General features: G+C 50.7%; 1 protein-coding gene and 2 long non-coding RNA genes across 3 annotated transcripts in view; 1 reads left to right on the top strand and 2 right to left on the bottom strand.

Moving 5' to 3' along the window:
- The window catches only part of LOC308595879, a 25,932-nt gene extending 7,848 nt beyond the window's left edge, over positions 1–18,084 (top strand). Inside the window, exons 2-3 of the long non-coding RNA XR_014012169.1 lie at positions 17,384–17,757; positions 17,961–18,084. This is a non-coding gene — a long non-coding RNA (uncharacterized lncRNA). The remainder of the gene's footprint in view (positions 1–17,383; positions 17,758–17,960) is intronic.
- Positions 1–21,086, bottom strand: part of LOC308595840 — an 88,742-nt gene that overhangs the window by 21,415 nt on the left and 46,241 nt on the right. The gene's annotated exons all lie outside the window — the stretch shown is intronic.
- On the bottom strand, positions 16,854–21,086 carry LOC308595591 (uncharacterized protein). The gene is made up of 2 exons (XM_081210013.1): positions 20,952–21,086; positions 16,854–19,990 (listed from the first exon to the last, which is right to left on the bottom strand). The coding sequence occupies exon 2, from the start codon at positions 19,863–19,865 to the stop codon at positions 17,718–17,720; it is 2,148 nt and encodes a 715-aa protein (XP_081066139.1). The 5' UTR covers positions 19,866–19,990; positions 20,952–21,086; the 3' UTR covers positions 16,854–17,717.

The raw sequence follows: 21,086 nt of genomic DNA, 5'->3' as shown, positions 1-21,086 counted from the left end.
TAGGGCTTTGTCCTCTCCCCCATGCTTTTTAATATCTATATGGTGCCACTGGGGGAGATCATCAGGAGTTTTTGGATGGTGTTCACAAGCATGTGGATGATACCCAGCTCTTCCTATCTTTTAAACTGGAACCAGTGAGGGTAATGAATGCCCTGTGTTGGTGCCTGTAGGTGGTTTGAGGATGGATGGCGTCTTAAAGATTGAGGTTGAATCCTGACCTAAATCCCTAAACTGCCTCGGCCCAGTAGACCTGAAGGAGCCTCTCCACCCCCCATCCTTCAGTCTGAACACTGTGGTCCTCCTCTGAGGGTCTTCTGCTGGTTCCCTCCCTGCAAGAAGTGAGGGTACAGGGAACCAGGCAGAGGGCCTTCTGGGTGGTGGCACCCACCCTGTGGAACACCCTCCTTTCAGAGGTCAAGGAAATGAACAACTATCTGACATTTAGAAGATAGCAGAAGGTAGACCTGTATGGGGAGGTTTTTAATGTTTGATGTTTTAATATCTTTTATGTGTACTGGAAGCTGCCCAGAGTGGCTGTGGAAACCCAACCACATGGACAGGATATAAATACTGCAATCATTCTTATTACATTGTGATTTTTTGTAGTTATTTTGGAATTCTTACTGCAATATCAGCTCAAGAAATGTTAAGGGTGGAGAAAATCACAGGGTTGTCGTAAACGATAATCCCACCCACAAACTCTCATTTGCATACAGTCTGTAAATTTGGGAAGGTCGCACAGCTCACCTGTGCTAATACTGGCAGTCTTTGGCCTGCACAGGCAAACCCAGTGTGTAGAGCCTCCAGCCACAGGCACTGTCTATCATGAAAATGGGTCCTTTGACTGGGAAGATTCATGCAATCACTATCATTGGATGCTGATGGGTTTTATCTCACCTTGTCAGTCACTCTGACACTGCCTACAAAGAATAAGAGGAACAGAAATGCTTTTGAGGTGCAACTTCTGTATCAATCCTGAGAGCTATTCCATGGACTCTGCACCCCTGTTTCTGATGACAGGTGTACATTATCCTCATCCTCAATGAACCAGGAAGTGGAAAATACACTTAAAGATGGAAGCCTGAGAGAAAGGAAAAGGTTTCTGGCTGCTTCCTGGGCTGGATGGAGAAACAAAGGAGGCCCCTTCAGAGATTCCCCGCGGGCGCTACGATGGAGAGTCTCCTCACGGACTGGTCTTCCTGTATCTCTCTCTCCCCGCCCCCACGCCAATGCTGCCCTTCCCCGCCCCAGGGATGCTCCCCTCGACTTCCTCAACCCCCTCCCTCTTTCCCTGATTCTCCCCTGCACCCAGAGGCCGCCTTGGCGGGGCTCACCCCTCGCCCTGCGCGCCCAATCTCTCCATCCAGAGGACGCCCCCCCAACACCAGCCACATGGGGGTCTCTATCCAGGCGTCCCTCGCGCCCCTTTCTCCCGCCTTTCTCCATGCAGATCTCACATCGCCCCAGGGATGCCTGTGCAGGGGAAACGGGGCAAGGAGGCCTTCGTGGGGACCCCTTGGGTGGGGGCCCCATGTCCGCCACTGCCAAGGCGCCTAAGGGGCCAAGCAAAGCCCCCTTCGCAGCACGCGTGCAGGGATCCAGCCCATGCCTATGGGGCCCGCGAAAGGCGCTTTGGGGAGCTGGCGGGGGTCTCTGGGTCCTTCTTTCCCCTCCCCCGCGACTTCTTTACCTCTTTGTCCTCGTTCCCAATTCTCCTTTCCTTTCCTGCAACATCCACGGGGGGGTGTCCTCCCCTGCCGCCCCTCCTCCCCTTTCCGAAAGCGCGCCCCCCTTGAGCTATGGCGCAAAGCAGCAATCTGGCGCAGAAGAGCCACTTCCGGGAGAAGCAGGCAGTTTGGGAGGAGGGTTCATTCCCCCCCCCCATTCCCGGAACAGAGGTCGGGTGGCGAGGAGGAGGAGCAACATATTGGGGAGGGGATTTGGGGTTGTGGGGGCGGGGTGAGAGGAGGATGTGCGGGGAGGGGAGGGAGAGAATTGAGTGGGGGCGGGGAGGAAGGTTTTTCCTCTCCCCTCTTCCTCCTGTAGATCAGGAGAGCGGGGGAGGGGCTGATCCTGGCAATCCAATTACTAAGTGGGGTTCACCCCCCCAATGTTTACATTGCTAAATCCCTCCCTCGCCCACCCCACGCCACTAGCCATGCGTCCGTGCTTTAGGTATTGGTCCTCTTCAAACCAGGAAGGGGGACAGTTATACGACTCCCCCAAAACCCGAAGTCCCCACCACAGCCTCTGACTAAGGCCAGGACAATGACCATTTGCACAGGCACCTTCCATGCACAACAGCCAAGAGGCTCAGAGAAGCAGCCTATACAATTGTACCAAGAAGCGGATGCCATGAGTCGGACTGTGTCCTCCGACTATCCAATACTGTATAGAAAACTGTAGAAACGTCAAATAATCGCCAAGTCAATGGTTTGACGGATTTCCTGGGTTCCAACGCCTAATGACTCCTCTGGAATTGGGGAATCCAATTCATTCATGTTATCCTTCTGAACCCTCTAGGGGAGCTGCGGGCACTGCTGTGCAGTGGTTCCCCTCCTTCTTCCTGGGCCATGTCCAGAAAGTGGTTTTGGGGGATGAGTGTTCTGACCCTGGGCTCTCACTCCTTCCTCTCCCCATGCTTTTTAATATCTACCGTATTTTTCGCCCTATAGGACGCACTTTTTCCCCTCCAAAAATGAAGGGGAAATGTGTGTGCGTCCTATGGTGCAAATGCAGGCTTTCGCTGAAGCCTGGAGAGCGAGAGGGGTCAGTGCGCACCGACCCCTCTTGCTCTCCAGGCTTCAAGAGAGCCCCACCGCCAGCCCCACAAGCTCGGGGGACAGCGGGAGAGGCGCAGTGCGCCCTTCCCGCTGTCCCCCGACTTGGTTAGAAGGCTGGCGGGGGGGGAGCCTGCTCCTCCCCCTCGCCAGCCCCGCAAACTCGGGAGACAGCGGGAGAGGCGCAGCGCGCCTTTGCCGCTGTCCCCCGACTTGGCTAGAAGGCTGGCGGGGGGAGAAGCCTGCTCCTCCCCGTCGCCAGCCCCGCAAACTCGGGGGACAGCGGCAGGGGCGCAGCGCGCCTTTGCCGCTGTCCCCCGACTTGGCTAGAAGGCTGGCGGGGGGAGAAGCCTGCTCCTCCCCGTCGCCAGCCCCGCAAACTCGGGGGACAGCGGCAGGGGCGCAGCGCGCCTTTGCCGCTGTCCCCCGACTTGGTTAGAAGGCTGGGGGGGGGGGAGCCTGGTTTTGCGGGAGGCGGGGGAATCCCCCGCCTCCCAGGAAAGCCAGGAGAAGCCGTGCAGCCCTTTTAAAAGGCGCGCGGCTTCTGCCGGTTTCGCGGGAGGCGGGGGAATCCCCCCGCCTCCCAGGAAAGCCAGGAGAAGCCGTCCAGCCCTTTTAAAAGGCGCGCGGCTTCTGCCGGTTTCGCGGGAGGCGGGGGAATCCCCCGCCTCCCAGGAAAGCCAGGAGAAGCCGTGATCTCTTTAAAGGGTTTGCACGGCTTCTGCGGGCTTTGGGGAGAGGTGAGGGAATCCCCCCACCTCCCAGTAAAGCCAGGAAAGCCCTGTGCAGCCCCTCCGCCAAGGAGAGGCTGCACGGGGCTAAAGGGGAAGCCAAAACAGCGAGCGGGATCCATCCCGCTCGCTGCCTTGGCTTGATCCATAGCTGCACGCAACCCCTCCAGCAGGGAGAGGTTGTGTGCAGCCTGTACACTGCTCTTTGGGGCTGCGGGGGGGAAAAAGATTTTTTTTCTTGAATTCCCCCCCCTAAAAACTGGGTGTGCCCTATGGTCCGGTGCGCCCTATGGTGCGAAAAATACGGTATATGAAGACGCTGGGAGAGATCATCAGGGGGTTTGGGATTTGTGTTCCCCAGTATGTGGATGATACCCAGCTCTTCCTCTCTTTTAAATTGGAACCAGTGAAAGTCCTGTGTAAGTGTCTGGAGGAACTTGGAGGATGGATTGCGGCTAACAGATTGAGGTTGAATCTTGACAAGAGAGAAATACTGTCCCAGGGGAAAAGGGGGCAGGCAGATGTGGGAGACTCCCTAGACCCGATTGGGGTAACTGTGCCCCAAAAGGACCAGGTGCACAACCCGGGGGTCATTTTGGACTCACAACTGTCCATGTAGGCACAGGTCAATTCTGTGTCCAGGGCAGCTGTCTGCCAGTTCCATCTGGTATGCCGGCTGAGGCCCTCCATGCCTGGAGACTGTCTCCCCAGAGTGGTGCATGCTTTGGTGATCTCCCGCTTGGACTACTGCCAAGCTCTACATGGGGCTATCTTTGAAGGTGACTCGTAAACTGCAACTAATCCAGAATGTGGCAGCTAGACAACAGAATGGGAGCAGCCGCTGAGACAACATAACACCAGTCCGAAAAGATCTTCATTGACTCCCAGTACATTTCTGAGCACAATTCACAATGTTGGTGTTTACCTTTAAATTGACGTGGTTGCATTTTTCAGGCATAGATTCCTGTTATGCCTTCAGTCACAAATTTATTTGCTGCAGGATTTTTTTTCTGTCTCTGAGCGTTTTTTCCTACTCTGTTAATTGTATGTCGTATTTGCTCTGGAGATCATTGTGGAGGAGCAAGATCTGCACCCTAAGGCCCTAAACAGCCTCGGCTCTGTAGACCTGAAGGAACGTCTCCACCCCCATCACTCAGTCTGTACACTGACGTCCTCCTTCAAGGGTCTTCTGCTGGTTCACACCCCCACCTCCCCCGTGAGAAGCGAAGTTACAGGGAAGCAGGCAGAGGGCAAGGAAATGGGCAACTATCTGACATTTAGAAGACAGCTGAAGGCAGCCCTGTATCAGGAGGTTTTGAATGTCTGATGTTTTACTGTCTTTTATATGTACTGTAAGCTGCCCAGAGTGGCTGGTGAAACCCAGCCAGATAGGCAGCGTGGAAATACTACAATCATTCTTATTATATTGTGATTCTTTTGTAGTTATTTTTGAATTCGTACTGCAAGATCAGCTCACGAAATGTCATGGGTGGAGAAAATCACAGGGATGCCGTAAACAGTAATCCCACCCACAACTTCTCATTCACATACAGTCTGTAAATTTGGCTAGGTCACATACCTCACCTGTGCTAATACTGGCAGTTTTTGGCCTGTATAGGCACACCTTGTATGTAGAGCCTCCAGCCACAGACACTGTCTATCATGAAAATGGGTCCTTTGACTGGGAAGAATCTCAGCTTGTCAGTCACTCTGACACTGCCTACAAAAAGTAAGAGGAACAGAAATGCTTTTGAGGTGCAACTTCTATATCAATCCTGAGAGCCATTCCATGGACTCTGCACCCGTTTCTGATGACAGGTGTACATTGTCCTCATCCTGAATGAACCAGGCAGTGGAAAAGACAAAGATGGAAGCCTGAGAGAGAGGAAAAGGTTTCTGGCTGCTTCCTGGGTAGGATTGTGGAAACAGAGAACGGCTTCTGAAAAGGGCTCTCCCCTCCCCTCTTCCTCTCTCGGGATTTGAACCGCTGCGTCTGGACAGGGCAGGGGCTTATGGGGTGGGAAGAGGATGGAGCTTGCAGGAAGGGAGGGGTGGGGGGAGTCGACCCCCCCACTTTCGACACATCCCCCTCTGGTCGCCTTGAAGGGGTGGCCTATTCCTAGGTGGAAAGGAGAAGCCAAGGCGGCCCCTCCGGAGAATCCTCGCGTCCGCCACGATGAAGACCTCTCCCTACAGATTGGTCTTCCTTTCTCTCCCCCCCCCCACGCCAATGCTGCCCTTCCCCGCCCCAGGGAAGCACCCCCCGACTTCCTCGACTCCCTACCTCTTTCCCTGAGTCTCCCCTGCACCCAGAGGCCGCCTTGGCGGGGCTGACCCCTCGCCCTGCGCCCCCCACCTCTCCATCCAGTGGACGCCCCCCCAACACCAGCCACATGGGGGTCTCTATCCAGGCGTCCCTCACCGCCGTTAACCCTTTCATGGCCTGCCTTTTCCATTCGGAGCCCACAGGGCCCCAGGGATGCCTGTACGGGTGAAACGGGGCAAGGGGGTCGAGGAAGTCGGGGGAAAACGGGGCCAGGGCGCCTAAGCGGCCAGGGAAAGCCCCCTTCGCAATAGGTGTGCAGAGATCAAGGCCCTGCCCGTGGGGCCCTTTACCTCTTTGTCCTCGCTCACGAATCTACTTTCCTTTACTGCAACATCCACGTGGGTGGGGGGGCTTTCCCTGCCGCCCCTCCTCCCCTTTCCGAAAGTGCGCGCCCCTAGAGCTACGGCGCAGAGCAGCAATCCGGCGCAGAAGAGCCACTTCCGGGAGAAGCAGGCAGTTTGGGAGAGGGGCTCATCCCCCCCCAGTCCCGGAACAGAAAGCAGATGGCGAGGATGAGGAGCAACATATTGGGGAGGGGATTTGGGGTTGTGGGGGCGGGGTGTGGAAAGGATGTGCCAGGAGGGGAGGGAAAGAATTGAGCGGGGGCGGGAAGGTTTTTCCTCTCCCCTCTTCCTCCTGTAGATCAGGAGAGCGGGTGAGGGGCTGAGCCTGGCAATCCAAATACAAATTGGGGTCCCCTACCCCACAATGTTTACAGCAGGTTGGGAGGGAGGCTCTCCTCCCCCATTCCCGGAACAGAGGTCGGATGGCGAGGAGGAGGGGCAACATATTGGGGAGGGGATTTCGGATTTTGGGGGCGGGGTGAGGGAAGGATGTGCCGGGAGGGGAGGGGAGGAACAGGGGGGCGGGGAGGAAGGTTTTTCCTCTCCCCTCTTCCATCTGCGGATCAGGAGAGCGGGGGAGGGGCTGATCCTGGCAATCCAATTACTAAGTGGGGTTCACCCCCCCCAATGTTTACATTGCTAAATCCCTCCCTCGCCCACCCCACGCCACTAGCCGTGCGTCCGTGTTTTAGGTATTGGTGCTCTTCAGACCAGGATGGGGGGGACAGTTATACGACTCACCCAAAACCCCAAGGCCCCACCACAGGCTCTGACTAAGGCCAGGACAATGACCATTTGCACAGGCACCTTCCATGCACAACAGCCAAGAGGCTCAGAGAAGCAGCCTATACAATTGTAGCAAGAAGCGGATGCCATGAGTCGGACTGTGTCCTCCGACTATCCAATACTGTATAGAAAACTGTAGAAACGTCAAATATCGCCAAGTCAACATTTGACGGATTTCCTGGGTTCCAACGCCTAATGACTCCTCTGGAATTGGGGGATCCAATTCATAATCCATAATCCCTTAGGAGGCAGGAGGCGATCAAGGACAGCACATGCCCCAGGCAGAAATCCATCGGGATGGTGGATTGAATCTTGATGCGTTTAAAGCGTTTAAAGCAAAGCAGCTAGTAAGCCTGATCTTTATTGATCTGTTGCAACAGGGTCCTCACTCACCACACGCAGGAGGGAGGTGGAACCCAGAACAATGGCACACAAGGCCTTATATAGACATTTTAAATGCCCTGCCCCGGAGCTCAAGACCATCCCTCCATACATCATACATACCTCACAGAAGAGGTGTAACCCAAGACCACCCCCCAGATACATCATACCTACATCACAGAAAGGGTGGTTTACAGCAGTGTTTCCCAACCGGTGTTCCGCGGCACACTACTGTGCCGTGAGACATCGGCTGGTGTGCCGTGGGAGGGAGGCGGGCGAGTCGGGCGGCGAGAGGCGGCGGCGGCGAGGATCCGCGTCGAGCCGGGGCGGCTCCGCGGTGGTGGTGCCGAGCGGCGGGGCAGCGCGCGCAAAAGGGAGGAGCGCGAGACAGCGGAGGAGGAGGAGGCCGGCATGTCCGGGCAGCAGCAGCAACAGCAGCAGCAGCAACTCCCGGCGACGGCTCCTCAAGCCCCGCCGCCGCCCCCTCCTCCGCCCGCTATCGCCGCCACCACCACAACAGCCGCCGCCGCCTCAGCTGCCGCCGTCCCTCAGTCCCTCGCTCTGCTGCCTCCTCCCACCCCGGCAAGGGGGAGGGAAAAAACTTTCACTTTTGTGCGTCCCTCCCGGCGTGACGCTGCGCACTGATGTCACGGGGCGGGGCTTTAATGGTGGTGTGCCGCGAGATTTTTTTCCGGTAAACAGGTGTGCCGTTGCCCAAAAACGTTTGGGAAACACTGGTTTACAGTAGAAATCTGAGTGATTTGTTTACCTCCTGTCTGCCAGGTTACCTGTTTAATGGTCACTTGATTGGATTGCCTGGGGAGCCTGGCCAGTCTTTTGTAAAGATAAATACTTAGTATCTGTGCCAGGTCACAGCCTCACACCCGATTCATATCTTAAATGTGCCCTTAAGACAGGATTTGTGAAGGAAAAGACAATGGGGAGGCTTCTCCCACCTCTTCCTCTTTTTTAAATTGGAACCAGTGAAGGCAGTGGATTCCCTGTGTGCCTTTCTGGAGGTGGTTGGAGGATGGATGGCAGCTAACAGATTGAGGTTGAATCCAGACGAGGGAGGCACGTGTGGGGGAGGCAGGTGTGGGGGACTCCTGGTTCCTGATGGCATAACAGTGCCCCTAAAGGACCAGGTCATCACCTTTGAGTATAGGTGTCAGTGGCCCTATTCCTCCAGCAGGAGCGATTGTGGGGCTTCCTTGCCCGCTTCCATTCATCTCCGCCATTCCCAAAGGGCAATTCTTCTTTAGCCATTGTGGGAGCAGACGGGCTGGATGCTGAAGCGGCTTCCCTTTGAGTAGGCTTTGCTTCCCTTTCTGCTGACCTCAGTCTCTTGGATTGTGGCCAGCTTTCCTCTTCCATTTTCCTGAATGCTGAGCTGTGTTGGATGTGTAGGGAAGCGAAATTCACCCCAGAACTTTTCCGCACGCTTCCCTCCGCAGCACAGAAGGATGGGGGGAGGGAGGAACACGTACTAATAAACGAACACTCCTGTGAATGGAGAGAAGCATAAAGTGGAGTCCCCTATAGATCAGTATTGGGACCTGTGGCTTTTCAACTTGTTCATAAATGATCTAGAGTTAGGAGTGAGCAGGGAGGGGGCAAAGTTTGCTGGTGGCAGTAAATTGTCCAGGAGTGTTCAAACAAAGAGATTGCAAGGGGCACCTAAAAGAGCTCTCCAAACGGGATGATTGGGCTGAAAATACAGTTCATTGTCAAGGAGATTAAAGCGATGCATTTTGGGGGGCAGGGAAACACCCTCTTAATTGTTAGGATATTTCCGTTCCACCTTAAAAGGGAGCAGGCTTTGAGAGTCACAGAGTCTGCGCATGTCCTGATCACAGGATGTTTATGTTCTGATATTCCTTTCGATTCCAGTTGGCCAGAGATGCTGACACAGAACGGTCATGTTTTCTTTTGTTCTGTTCTACGCTAAATAAAGTCTGTAAATTATGCTCTTCTGCGGTGCAAGCTTTCTGCTGTGTTTCTGCTGATAAACAGTGTACACAAGCCCTGGAATGCAGCCAATCTATTTCTAAGGCTTCGTGTCGCTAACTGCTGGATCTGCCTGTCTATGGGAGATCGATGGACGTCCGGCAACCGGCTTGGGCCATGATGGACTATATCTCCCTGGCAGTTTCCCAACAACAAGGTTTCGGGCCCAGATTCACAGCACCTACAGGAGAGTAAATGCTGCAACAGACTGCGTCAGAGAGGTATGTTGCGGGAAAAGCGAAAGAAAGGGACGCTTTTCTGTTTTACCTCGGCAAGGAGCCTTTGGAACTCCGGCAGATTAATTGGCCTGGGAGCCGAGCCAGAGAGTTCGTGATTAATGGGCTGCCAAGATAAGGAGTCTTTGAAGGCAAAAAAAGACTCACGGCTAAAGCTAAAAGCTGGAAATGGAGTTTTTACAAGCTTCTGAGGCAAATGCTGACTGTCCTAAGTTAAATGCGAAAAATTATGAAACCTGGGCAAAATGGTGTGAAAGTTTGCTGCGTCAGTTTGGGGTCTGGCATACCGTATCTGAGCCCCCCCCCCCCGGTTCCTCTGACAGAGAGATGGAAAGCCGCTGATTCGAAGGCGATAGACATAATAGTCTTATCCGTATCTCTTGAGGAAATTAAGACGCTTGCTGGCAACACCACTGCACATGGGATGTGGAATGCTTTGATGAAAGCTCACAAGCCAATAATCCCAGCCCAGAGTTTGACTGCATCGGAGGTCCTAGCTGTTTCCCAGAATGCGAGTGAATGCAGGGATGCTGAGGGCACCGGTTGCAAGCTGCAGGGGGAGCTGACTGTCACGTCATCCCAGGCAGCATACCAGCCTCCAGGGGGAGCCAAGGAGTCGGCAGCTGAGAGCTCTGGTTCTCGTGAGAACCAAGGTCAACGCCTTTGCAGAGGCCAGAAAGGCAAAGGTAAACAGAGGCAGACGCAGACATCTGCAGATGGCCAGGAGCAGAGGGAGGGTGAAGAGCCCGCGCCAGGGAAAAACAAAGCGTTGTTTGCTGGCACAGCTTCACCAAAGGCTAAAGGCACGTCTGCTAACCAGAAGCAGGGGGGCAAGCTGCAAAAGCCCACGCCAGTGGAAAGCAAGGTTTTGCTTGCTGGCACAGCTTCACCAAAGGCTAAAGGCACGTCTGCTGGCCAGGAGCAGGGGGGCAAGCTGCAAAAGCCCACGCCGCTGGAAAACAAGAGTTTGCTTGCTGTAAAGACTGCTCCAACAGCCAAAGGCAGATTTATTATTGATTCAGGTGCGTCCCGCCACGTCTCGAAGGATCGCCACCTCTTTATCTCCTTCAAGCCTCAGGAAGATGAGATCCACCTGGCTGATGGAAGGACGTTGCAAATTGCAGGAGAAGGGACTGTGAAACTTGCAAGTTTGCACACAACCATCAGCGGTGTACTTTATGTTCCGGAAGCTGCGAGCAACTTGCTGAGCATCCCACAGCTTACTGGGCGTGGTTTTCAGATTTCCTTCAAGAGGAGCGTCTGTGTCATCAGTAAAGGCAAAGAGGACTATTTGCATGCAAAGTTTATGGATGGTTTGTTCCATATAACTTATGATGACACTGCTGTTGTATCTAATGCTGATTCTTGTTGTGTTGCACAAACTAACAAAGTTCTTCATGCAGGTTGCATTCACGATGCGCATCGAAGGTTTTGTCACCTCTCTTGGAAGGCACTGGCCAAGATGCCAGAGGTGGTTGTGGGTTTGAACATCAAACCCTGTAAATTTCACATGAAGTGTGTATCTTGTGCAGAGAACAAGGTGAAGGTTGCTCCAAAAGGCAAGGAGTCTAGCAGGCAGGCTTCCAAACCCTACCAGCTAGTGCATGCGGACCTGGTTGGGCCACTTGCGCCCTCTATAGGAGGAGCAAGGTACTTCATGATTCTGATTGATTCTTTTTCCAGGTTCATTCATGTGTTTTTGCTCGAACAGAAATCGCAAGCGTTTCCGAAGTTTAAGGCATTCTGTGCTTGGTTGGAGAATGTGCACGGTCGCCCTAACAGATGATCTCCGCAGGCAGCTGGGTCGAGGCGGGTCAGGGCTGCTGATTCTTCTAGATCTGTCAGCAGCCTTTGACATGGTCGATCACGAACTCCTGGACCACCGCCTTGCCGACGTGGGGATCCAGGGCACAGTCCTTCAATGGCTGCGCTCGTTTCTCTCTGGTCGGGGACAGAGGGTGGCGCTTGGGGGGGAATTGTCATCACGCCACTCCTTGGTGTGTGGAGTGCCTCAGGGTGCAATTCTCTCCCCGATGCTTTTTAACATCTTTATGCGCCCCCTCGCCCAGCTTGTCCGGAGTTTTGGGCTGGGTTGCCATCAGTATGCTGATGACACCCAACTCTATCTGTTGATGGATGGCCATCCTGACTCGGCCCCAGACACACTGACCAGATGTCTGGAAGCTGTGGCTGGATGGTTACGTGGGACCCGGTTGAAGTTAAATCCTTCGAAGACAGAGGTCCTCTGGCTGGGGCGGGACGATATGGGATCGAGGGGGCAACTCCCATCTCTTGCGGGGGTGCAATTAGTGCCAGCACCGGCCGTTAAGAGTTTGGGTGTAATCTTCGATACCTCCCTTTCTATGGAGTCGCAGATTACAGCTATAACAAAGGCGGCATTTTTTCATCTCCGCCAAGCTAAGCAGTTGGCCCCTTATCTCTCTCGTCCTGACCTAGCCACTGTGATCCATGCGACGGTCACCTCCAGACTGGATTATTGTAACTCGCTCTACGTGGGGCTGCCCTTGAGACTGACCCAGAAACTCCAGCGGGTGCAGAATGCCGCGGCGAGACTCCTTATGGGGTCTTCGCTGCGAGACCACATTCATCCGGTATTATACCAGCTGCACTGGCTCCCGGTGGAGTACAGGATCAGGTTTAAAGTGCTGGTTTTAACCTTTAAAGCCCTATACGGCCTAGGACCCTCGTACCTACGGGACCGCCTCTCCTGGTATGCCCCACAGAGAAACCTACGGTCTGCAAATAATAACATCCTCAAGGTCCCAGGCCTCAGAGAGGTTAGGCTGGCCTCAACTAGAGCCAGGGCCTTCTCGGCTGCAGCTCCAAACTGGTGGAATGCTCTGTCAAAAGAGACTAGGGCCCTGCGGGACCTGACATCTTTCCGCAGGGCCTGCAAGACAGAGTTGTTCCGCCAGGCCTTTGGTCAGGGCGCAGCCTGACTCCCTCCTCTGGCAACCTGCACATAATTCTGCTTAATTGGTTGCCATCAATTTGATTTAATTAATTTTTATAATGAAATATTTTTAGATTGTGTGATTATTTGACTGATTATTTGATTGTTGTTAGCCGCCCTGAGCCCGGCTGTGGCTGGGGAGGGCGGGATATAAATAAAATTTATTATTTATTATTATTATTATTAAACGTATTTCTTGTTTGTTTACTGATCGGGGCGGGGAGTTTACTTCTCAGCAGTTTGAGGCTTTCCTGACTGAGAAGGGAATCCAGCATGACATGTCAACGCCCAGATCGCCATGGATGAATGGGCTTGCGGAGAGAGCAAATCAAACGTTGCTGCAAGGAATCAAAACCTTGTTGCATGATGCCAATCTCCCTGATAAGTTTTGGGGGGAGGCTCTGGGGAATTTGGTTTATACTTTTAATCGCAGATTGTCATCACCCATTGGCTGTACTCCCTATGAGAAGATGTTTGGCAAGAAGCCCAACATCAAGCACATGAGAATCTTTGGTTCTGACATGTGGGTACGCACACAACAAACCAACAAGCTTGGGAAGCGTGGGGCACATGGTTTGTTCATGGGGTACGAAAAAGGTGCATACAGGGTATGGATGACTAACTCTAAGTCCATAAAGTTCACAAGGAGTGTTGAGTACAATCCTAAGTGGGGGGAAAATGTGGGAATTTTCCAGAGTTACCCAGAGGAGGATGAAGGTGATGTCAAGCAAGCAGCTAAAGCTGAGGAAGCTGCTAAGGATGATGATGAGGATGATGATGATGATGATGATCAGAGTTCGGATTCCAGTTCAGTGGGCGGCGCTGCTGCTGCTGCTGGTGTCAGTGACAGTGATGACACAGCAGACTACAAGAGCGCACAGGCCTCAGTCAGACCATCTGATGCGTCTGACAATGAACTGGAAGAACCACTGTTCACCATTGGTCATTTTTCTCCTAAGAAAGAGGAGATGAGTCCAGAAGACTTGCGTCTAGTACGTAGATCTGAAAGAGCGACCAAGGGCAGACCTCCAAAGAGGTATGCTGATGAGTTTGCTAAGACAGCAACTGCTGTTCTTAGTAGCTCAGAGAAGGTGTGGGAACCTTCAAGCTTCAAAGAGGTTCAGGAGTTAACCTCTAAAGATGCTGAGCCTTGGCTTAATGCCATGAAGGCTGAAGTTGATTCCTTGAACAGGAACCAAACTTGGGAACTGGTACCGGTAGTCCCAGGAATGAGACTGGTTGGCAGCAAATGGGTCTTCAAGGCCAAGACAGACCAGAATGGCAAGGTAGTCAGACACAAAGCCAGATTGGTTGCCAGAGGTTTTTCACAGGTACCAGGACAAGATTACCACGAGACCTACTCACCCACAGTCAAATATGAGAGCATTCGGCTGATGCTCAAGATTGCTGCGGAGGAGAAACTGCATGTTTCCCATCATGACATTAATACAGCTTTTTTGTACGGGGTTTTGGGGGAGGAGCTGTACATGCTTCCACCTGATGGGATGGAGATACAGAAGGGAATGGTCTGTAAACTGCGGAAATCCTTATATGGTCTCAAGCAGAGTGCCAGGTGTTGGAACACAAAACTCACTGAGACATTGCTTTCTCTAGGTTTTCACCAGGGCAAAGCTGATCCATGTGTGTTTGTCAAGGAGGAGGGGCAAAACAAACTGTATTGTTTATGTTTTGTTGATGATCTTCTGATGTTTTGGAAGAATCAGGCTTTCTACCAAAGCACCCTAGCTCAGCTGAAGGAGCACTTTGACATGAAGGATCTTGGTGAGGTATCCAACTATCTTTCTCTGCAGGTGGAGAGAGACCAAGCAGGTAATTTTCTGGTACACCAAACACAGAAAATTGCTGATGTGTTAACCAGGTTGAATTTGGTTGATGCAAACCCAGCAGACACACCGATGGTGACAGGTTACCAGGTAGACAGTACTGCTGAAGCGTTTTCTGACACAACGCTGTACAGATGCATTCTAGGCAAGCTGAATTTCATTGCCAGATGTTCAAGACCTGGCATAGCTGTAAGCTGTAATCTGCTTAGCAGACATGCCAACAATCCTACGGTTCAGGATTGGAAAGCTCTGAAGCGCATAGCCCGCTATTTGAAAGGGACTATGCACTACAGGCTGAGGTTCACCAGTCAGAAGACTGGAGGTCTTGAAATCTTTGCAGATGCGAGTTTTGGAAGTGACACCACGGATGGTACAAGCACTTCTGGAGTATGCTACATGTACAACCACTGCCTGTTTGACTGGTTGTGCAAGAAGCAGACAACAGTGAGCCTAAGTTCCTGTGAAGCAGAACTCAATGCTCTGTCATTTTCACTCATGGATTGTGAATGGTTGATGCAACTGTTTAAGAAGAAGAAGAAGAAGAGTCTGGATTTGATATCCCGCCTTTCACTCCCCTTCAGGAGTCTCAAAGCGGCTAACAATCTCCTTTCCCTTCCTCCCCCACAACAAACACTCTGTGAGGTGAGTGGGGCTGAGAGACTTCACAGAAGTGTGACTGGCCCAAGGTCACCCAGCAGCTGCATGTGGAGGAGCGGAGACGCGAACCCGGTTACCCAGATTACATGACTACCGCTCTTAACCACTACACCACACTGGCTCTCATCAGAGTGTCTGTGAAATGTCCTAGTAGTAGATAGGTAGCCGTGTTGGTCTGCCATAGTCAAAATAAAAAAATTCCTTCCAGTAGCACCTTAAAGACCAACTAAGTTAGTTCTTGGTATGAGCTTTCGTGTGCATGCACACTTCTTCAGATATGTGAAATGTCCTGTACAAGTGTATCAAGACAATAGATCGTGTTAGGCTTTGCTGAACTCCGAGAGTTGCAAGCAAAGAACCAAGTACTTGCAGATCAAGCTACATCGTGCAAGAGAGTGTATTCAGAAAGGACTGATTCAGGTGTCCTACATGCCAGGAAATGAAATTCCTGCTGATCTGTTGTCTAAGGTTGTTAACAGAGAACAACATAAGGTTTATGTACAAAGGTTGCAATTGGGTTGAACCACAGGTACTACAGGTTACACGAAAAGGGGGAGGATGTTAGGATATTTCCGTTCCACCTTAAAAGGGAGCAGGCTTTGAGAGTCACAGAGTCTGCGCATGTCCTGATCACAGGATGTTTATGTTCTGATATTCCTTTCGATTCCAGTTGGCCAGAGATGCTGACACAGAACGGTCATGTTTTCTTTTGTTCTGTTCTACGCTAAATAAAGTCTGTAAATTATGCTCTTCTGCGGTGCAAGCTTTCTGCTGTGTTTCTGCTGATAAACAGTGTACACAAGCCCTGGAATGCAGCCAATCTATTTCTAAGGCTTCGTGTCGCTAACTGCTGGATCTGCCTGTCTATGGGAGATCGATGGACGTCCGGCAACCGGCTTGGGCCATGATGGACTATATCTCCCTGGCAGTTTCCCAACATTAATATCATGTGCAGGATCATGGGGTCTGAACTGGGTTTCTCTGTGTGCTCTAGGAGACCAGGGGAGAGGGGAGCTGGTCGCAGCGGGAGGGAGTGGGTCTCCCTGGATGCTTCAGCAGCCGGCCTCCTTTGGGTCTCCTGGCCCCTCCTCTCCTGAACTGCTCTCTGCCCCAGCCTCTTCCTGCTCACCAAACCCTGTTTCCTCCAGCTTGCAACATCTTCCCTCCCGTTCTGCTCAATTTTCTCCCTCTTTCTGCTCATTGCCATCCCACCACCAGTCCCCAGGATCTGAGCCTTCTTCCCTTGGGGGTTCCCCAGCTGGTGCCTCCCCCTCCCCACACCCAGCCAGTCCATGACAGCAAAAGCAGAAACAGTAAAATCAGTATGATAGTAATATGCACTCTGGTAGGAATACTCCCTAGCAGCAGGATTGAATAATAACTTCTGGGAATATGGAAAAGTACTATCTTCACCAAACCCCATAATAAGCAGGAGCAGGGGTTGCTCCATGGGGTTCATGATGGAAGATGGGCCCCCCAGGAGACTTCCCTGGTACCTGCAGCCCCACCTTCCCCATCCTACAAATAGGCTTGGGGGAAAATCTCCCATTCAATTTCAGTATTTCAAGTTTTTTTCAGAATGTGCAGGGAGCAGGGATGAAGTTCTGTTGAATAAGTAGTGTTTTGAAATCATGCAGTGGTGGGGTGACAGAGTTTGGTGCATGCCATCTTGCATGCTTGAGTAGACCAACTCCAGGGCATGAGGCACGTAGCAGCAGGGTAGGGGCCACATGTAGAGCAATTCCCATGCTAAGGTCAAAAACACACACAGAGGCAGCAGGACTTACTTCTTCAGTAATAGTTTACTGAGCTTTCAAAGCATACAGTTCTCACTGGGTCTCCAGTGAGGCACAAAACTTAGCTCCTGAGAGCAAATCCAGTTCCAGCAGTAAAATCATACACCACACAGGATGTCTAAGTCAGGCACACACACCAGCAGAAGGGAGCAAGGGAGGAAAGAGGCTGCAAGGACACAGGGCAATGGATGTGTGTGTTTCGCTTTCTGTTGCCTGGGAGGAAAGTCAGCAACTCAGCATCTGCAGGGACGTCACGAAGAAAAGCTTTCTGCCACTTCTTGCAGGCACATCCCAGAAATACACACTGTGATTCACGGTGTATATCAGTAGTTCTTCAAATGTTATCACGATGTGGTCTAGAAACCGGTATTGGACAAGATATCAATATATCACCCAGCTCTAATCCTCACTCACCACCAGCAAACCAGATTCATCCTATCTCTCAAAAGTTACTTTACCTGTTAGATTATACTCACATTGTTTGACATTGCCTTCAAAATTTCAGTGCTGTGAAGAAAGAGTAGACACTGAAAGGGAAATGTCCCGTTCTCCATACATCTAAATGGGTTCTCCCATGTGAAAGTCCCTGGATGTTCCTTAAACACTCCATTGTAAATAAAGCACTTTTTGCAATCTTTTCATTTACACTGCTTCTCCTCTTAGAGTTTGTTGATGGTTTGTAGGGTTTCAACTCCTAAGGTTCTTCCTGTGCAAGAGTCTGTAGATTTAGAACTTCCACTAGGACTGAACCTGTATCTACTTTCCTGATATTTATGAGGTTTTTCTTTTGTGTGAGTTCGTTGACAGAAATCAAGGGTTCCGCTCTGAGTGCAGCTCCTTCCACAGTCCATACATTTAAACAGTTTCTCCCGTGTGTCTGCTGATGTTTTCTAAGGTGTCCATTCTGCCTGAAGCTCTTTCCGCACTCAATGCATTTATATGGTTTCTCCCCTGTGTGAGTCCGTTGATGCATATTGAGGTGTCCACTATTACTGAAGCTCTTTCCACACTCCACACATTTATATGGTTTCTCCCCGTGTGAATCCACTGGTGTAATTTAAGATCTCCATTCTGACTGAAGCACTTTCCGCACTCCAGGCATTCAAATGGTTTCTCCCCTGTGTGAGTCTGTTGATGCATATTGAGGTGTCCACTCCTACTGAAGCTCTTTCCACACTCCATACATTTATATGGTTTCTCCCCTGTGTGAATCCGCTTGTGTAATTTAAGGTCTCCATTCTGACTGAAGCACCTTCCACACTCCAGGCATTCAAATGGCTTTTCCCCTGTGTGAGTCCGTTGATGTATATTGAGGTTTCCATTCTGACTGAAGCTCTTTCCGCACTCCATGCATTTAAATGGTTTATCCCCAGTGTGAGTCTGTTGATGTATATTGAGGTGTCCACTATGACTGAAGCTCTTTCCACACTCCATGCATTTAAATGGTTTCTCCCCTGTGTGAGTCTGTTGATGTATTCTAAGGTTTCCATTTAAACTGAAGCTCTTTCCACACTCCATACATTTATAAGGTTTCTCCCCTGTATGAGTCCGTTGATGTGTTCTAAGGTATCCATTATCACTAAAGCTCCTCCCACACTCCATACATTTATATGGTTTCTCCCCTGTGTGAGTCCGTTGATGTATATTGAGGTTTCCACTCTGACTGAAGCTCTTTCCACACTCCATGCATTTAAATGGTTTCTCTCCTGTGTGAGTCCGCTGATGTGTTCTAAGGTTTCCATTATCACTAAAGCTGTTTCCACACTCCATACATTTATATGGTTTCTCCCCTGTGTGAGTCCGTTGATGTATATTGAGGTGTCCACTCTGACTGAAGCTCTTTCCACACTCCATGCATTTAAATGGTTTCTCTCCTGTGTGAGTCCGCTGATGTGTTCTAAGGCTTCCATTATCACTAAAGCTGTTTCCACACTCCATACATTTATATGGTTTCTCCCCTGTATGAGTCCGTTGATGTATTCTAAGGTTTCCATTTAAACTGAAGCTCTTTCCACACTCCATACATTTATATGGTTTCTCCCCTGTATGAGTCCGTTGATGTGTTCTAAGGTATCCATTCTGACTGAAGCTCTTTCCGCATTCCATGCATTCAAATGGTTTCTCCCCTGTGTGAGTCCGTTGATGTATATTGAGGTGTCCACTCTGACTGAAGCTCTTTCCACACTCCATGCATTTAAAGGGTTTCTCTCCTGTGTGAGTCCGCTGATGTGTTCTAAGGGTTCCATTATCACTAAAGTTCTTTCCACACTCCATACATTTAAGTAGTTTTCCTCCTGTGTGAGTCTGTTGATGCCTATTGAGTTGGCAACTCGTACTGAAGCTCTTTCCACACTCCATACATTTATATGGTTTCTCCCCTGTGTGAATCCGCTGGTGTAATTTAAGGTCTCCATTCTGACTGAAGCTCTTTCCGCATTCCATGCATTCAAATGGTTTCTCCCCTGTGTGAGTCCGTTGATGTATATTGAGGTGTCCACTCTGACTGAAGCTCTTTCCACACTCCATGCATTTAAATGGTTTCTCTCCTGTGTGAGTCCGCTGATGTTTTCTAAGGTTTGCATTAAAACTGAAGCTCTTTCCACACTCCATGCATTTAAAGGGTTTCTCTCCTGTGTGAGTCTGCTGATGTGTTCTAAGGGTTCCATTATCACTAAAGCTCTTTCCACACTCCATACATTTAAATGGTTTTTCCCCTGTGTGAGTCTGTTGATGTATATTGAGTTGTCCTCTCTGACTGAAGCTTTTTCCATATTCCATACATTTAAATGGCTTCTCCCCTGTGTGAGTCCACTGATGTAAACTTAAGTGTCCATTCTGACTGAAGCTCTTTCCACAATCCATGAATTGGAATCCTTTCTTGCCCATGTGAGTCCGCTGATGTGTTCTACGTTTTTCACTATCGGTGAAACTTTTCTCACTCTCCATACCTTTAAATGGTTTCTCCCCTTCTTGAGATCGCAGATGTGAGCTATGTGTGCTCATTCAGTGAAGCATATTCCACATTTCACACATTTTAATGTCTATACCTAATGAAATAAAGTGCCCCATCCCTCAGAATTCTGAATGTCTTCTCCATCACCTTCTTCAAAGTGGGAGGAAAGGAAATCCTGTTTGGGTTTCAAGGAAGAGAAGAAAGGGGAAGAGAACACAGCAAGCGCCATTAGCACCTTCTCATATTTCAACATCTCCTACATTCCCCTGCCTCCTACCCATGTTCCCAGTTTTGAGGAAACGAAGATGCAATGTCACCAAATGATAGTAATGCATAAACAACCTTTCATAATCCTTAGTCATTGTTAATATAGCAGCATGAACTTGGAATGCAGCCTTTTCAAATCAATTATTTCCTCAAAGGAAAGGCAGCTGCTCTTTGTCTATGATAAGACTGTCTCTTTCTCTGGTTCATCGTTCCTTTGGACATTTCCCATTCTCTGCATCATAATCCTCCATCCACCCCAGTTTCCACCTCTAGATCTTTATGAATCACCTGCACAATCCCATTGGCCTCAGGAGGTCCATATAAACCATTTTGTGAGACTCAGGTCTTCGTCTTTTCCAGGGACTGTGGTCTGGGTCAGTCAGAGAACTAGTGACAAGGCTTGGTGCTTGGCGTCAGCTGAATGGGTGCTCAGGGAAGCTCCTGTTCTTGGAAATGGACCTCAGCCTACATGCCTCACATTGCATGGAGAGAGCAGGAGAAGCAGAAGGAAAGGAGGTGGCGCATGGGAATCCCAGATGGAAACACCCACCCCCATCGCTCCTTATTATAATGATGTGCTGCCTCATCTTGTGCCCGTCTCCTGACACAAGACTATCCTAATCTGACACTGAAAAAGCTGGATATTAAAGGCAAATGGATAACTGTACTTAGCGGGAACTTCATCCTTGAATATGTGGTATTGATTCATTAACAACCTGAAGTTGTGTTATTTCTTGATATATGAATTTATTCCTGATCTGTCTTAAATATCATAATTATAGGATGTCTTGGGGTGTTAGGGGAGCGGTAGTACCTTTGGTAGGGGTAATTTTTCCACCATTAGTCCCCACCCTGCACTCAGCTCTCACCAGTGGCTTCCAGAAGCTGTCAGCATGCAAAATGGGCCGCAATCTCAGGAACGACTTCAACCGGCCGGCTAGACCAGGTGAGGATACCTGATGGGTCTCAAATCCTTGGTGGGTTGGGGAATTCTGCTGCAGGTG

This window comes from Podarcis bocagei (genome assembly GCF_964188305.1).
Source record: "Podarcis bocagei genome assembly, chromosome: 10".
NCBI lineage: Eukaryota > Metazoa > Chordata > Lepidosauria > Squamata > Lacertidae > Podarcis > Podarcis bocagei.
The sequence above is the reverse complement of the archived record's forward strand: the minus strand, read 5'-3'. Positions and strand labels throughout refer to the sequence as shown.

Bases quoted from the DNA above. Each gene is read 5' to 3' on its own strand.
- LOC308595591 (XM_081210013.1), bottom strand. From the start codon at position 19,865: ATGAGCACACATAGCTCACATCTGCGATCTCAAGAAGGGGAGAAACCA.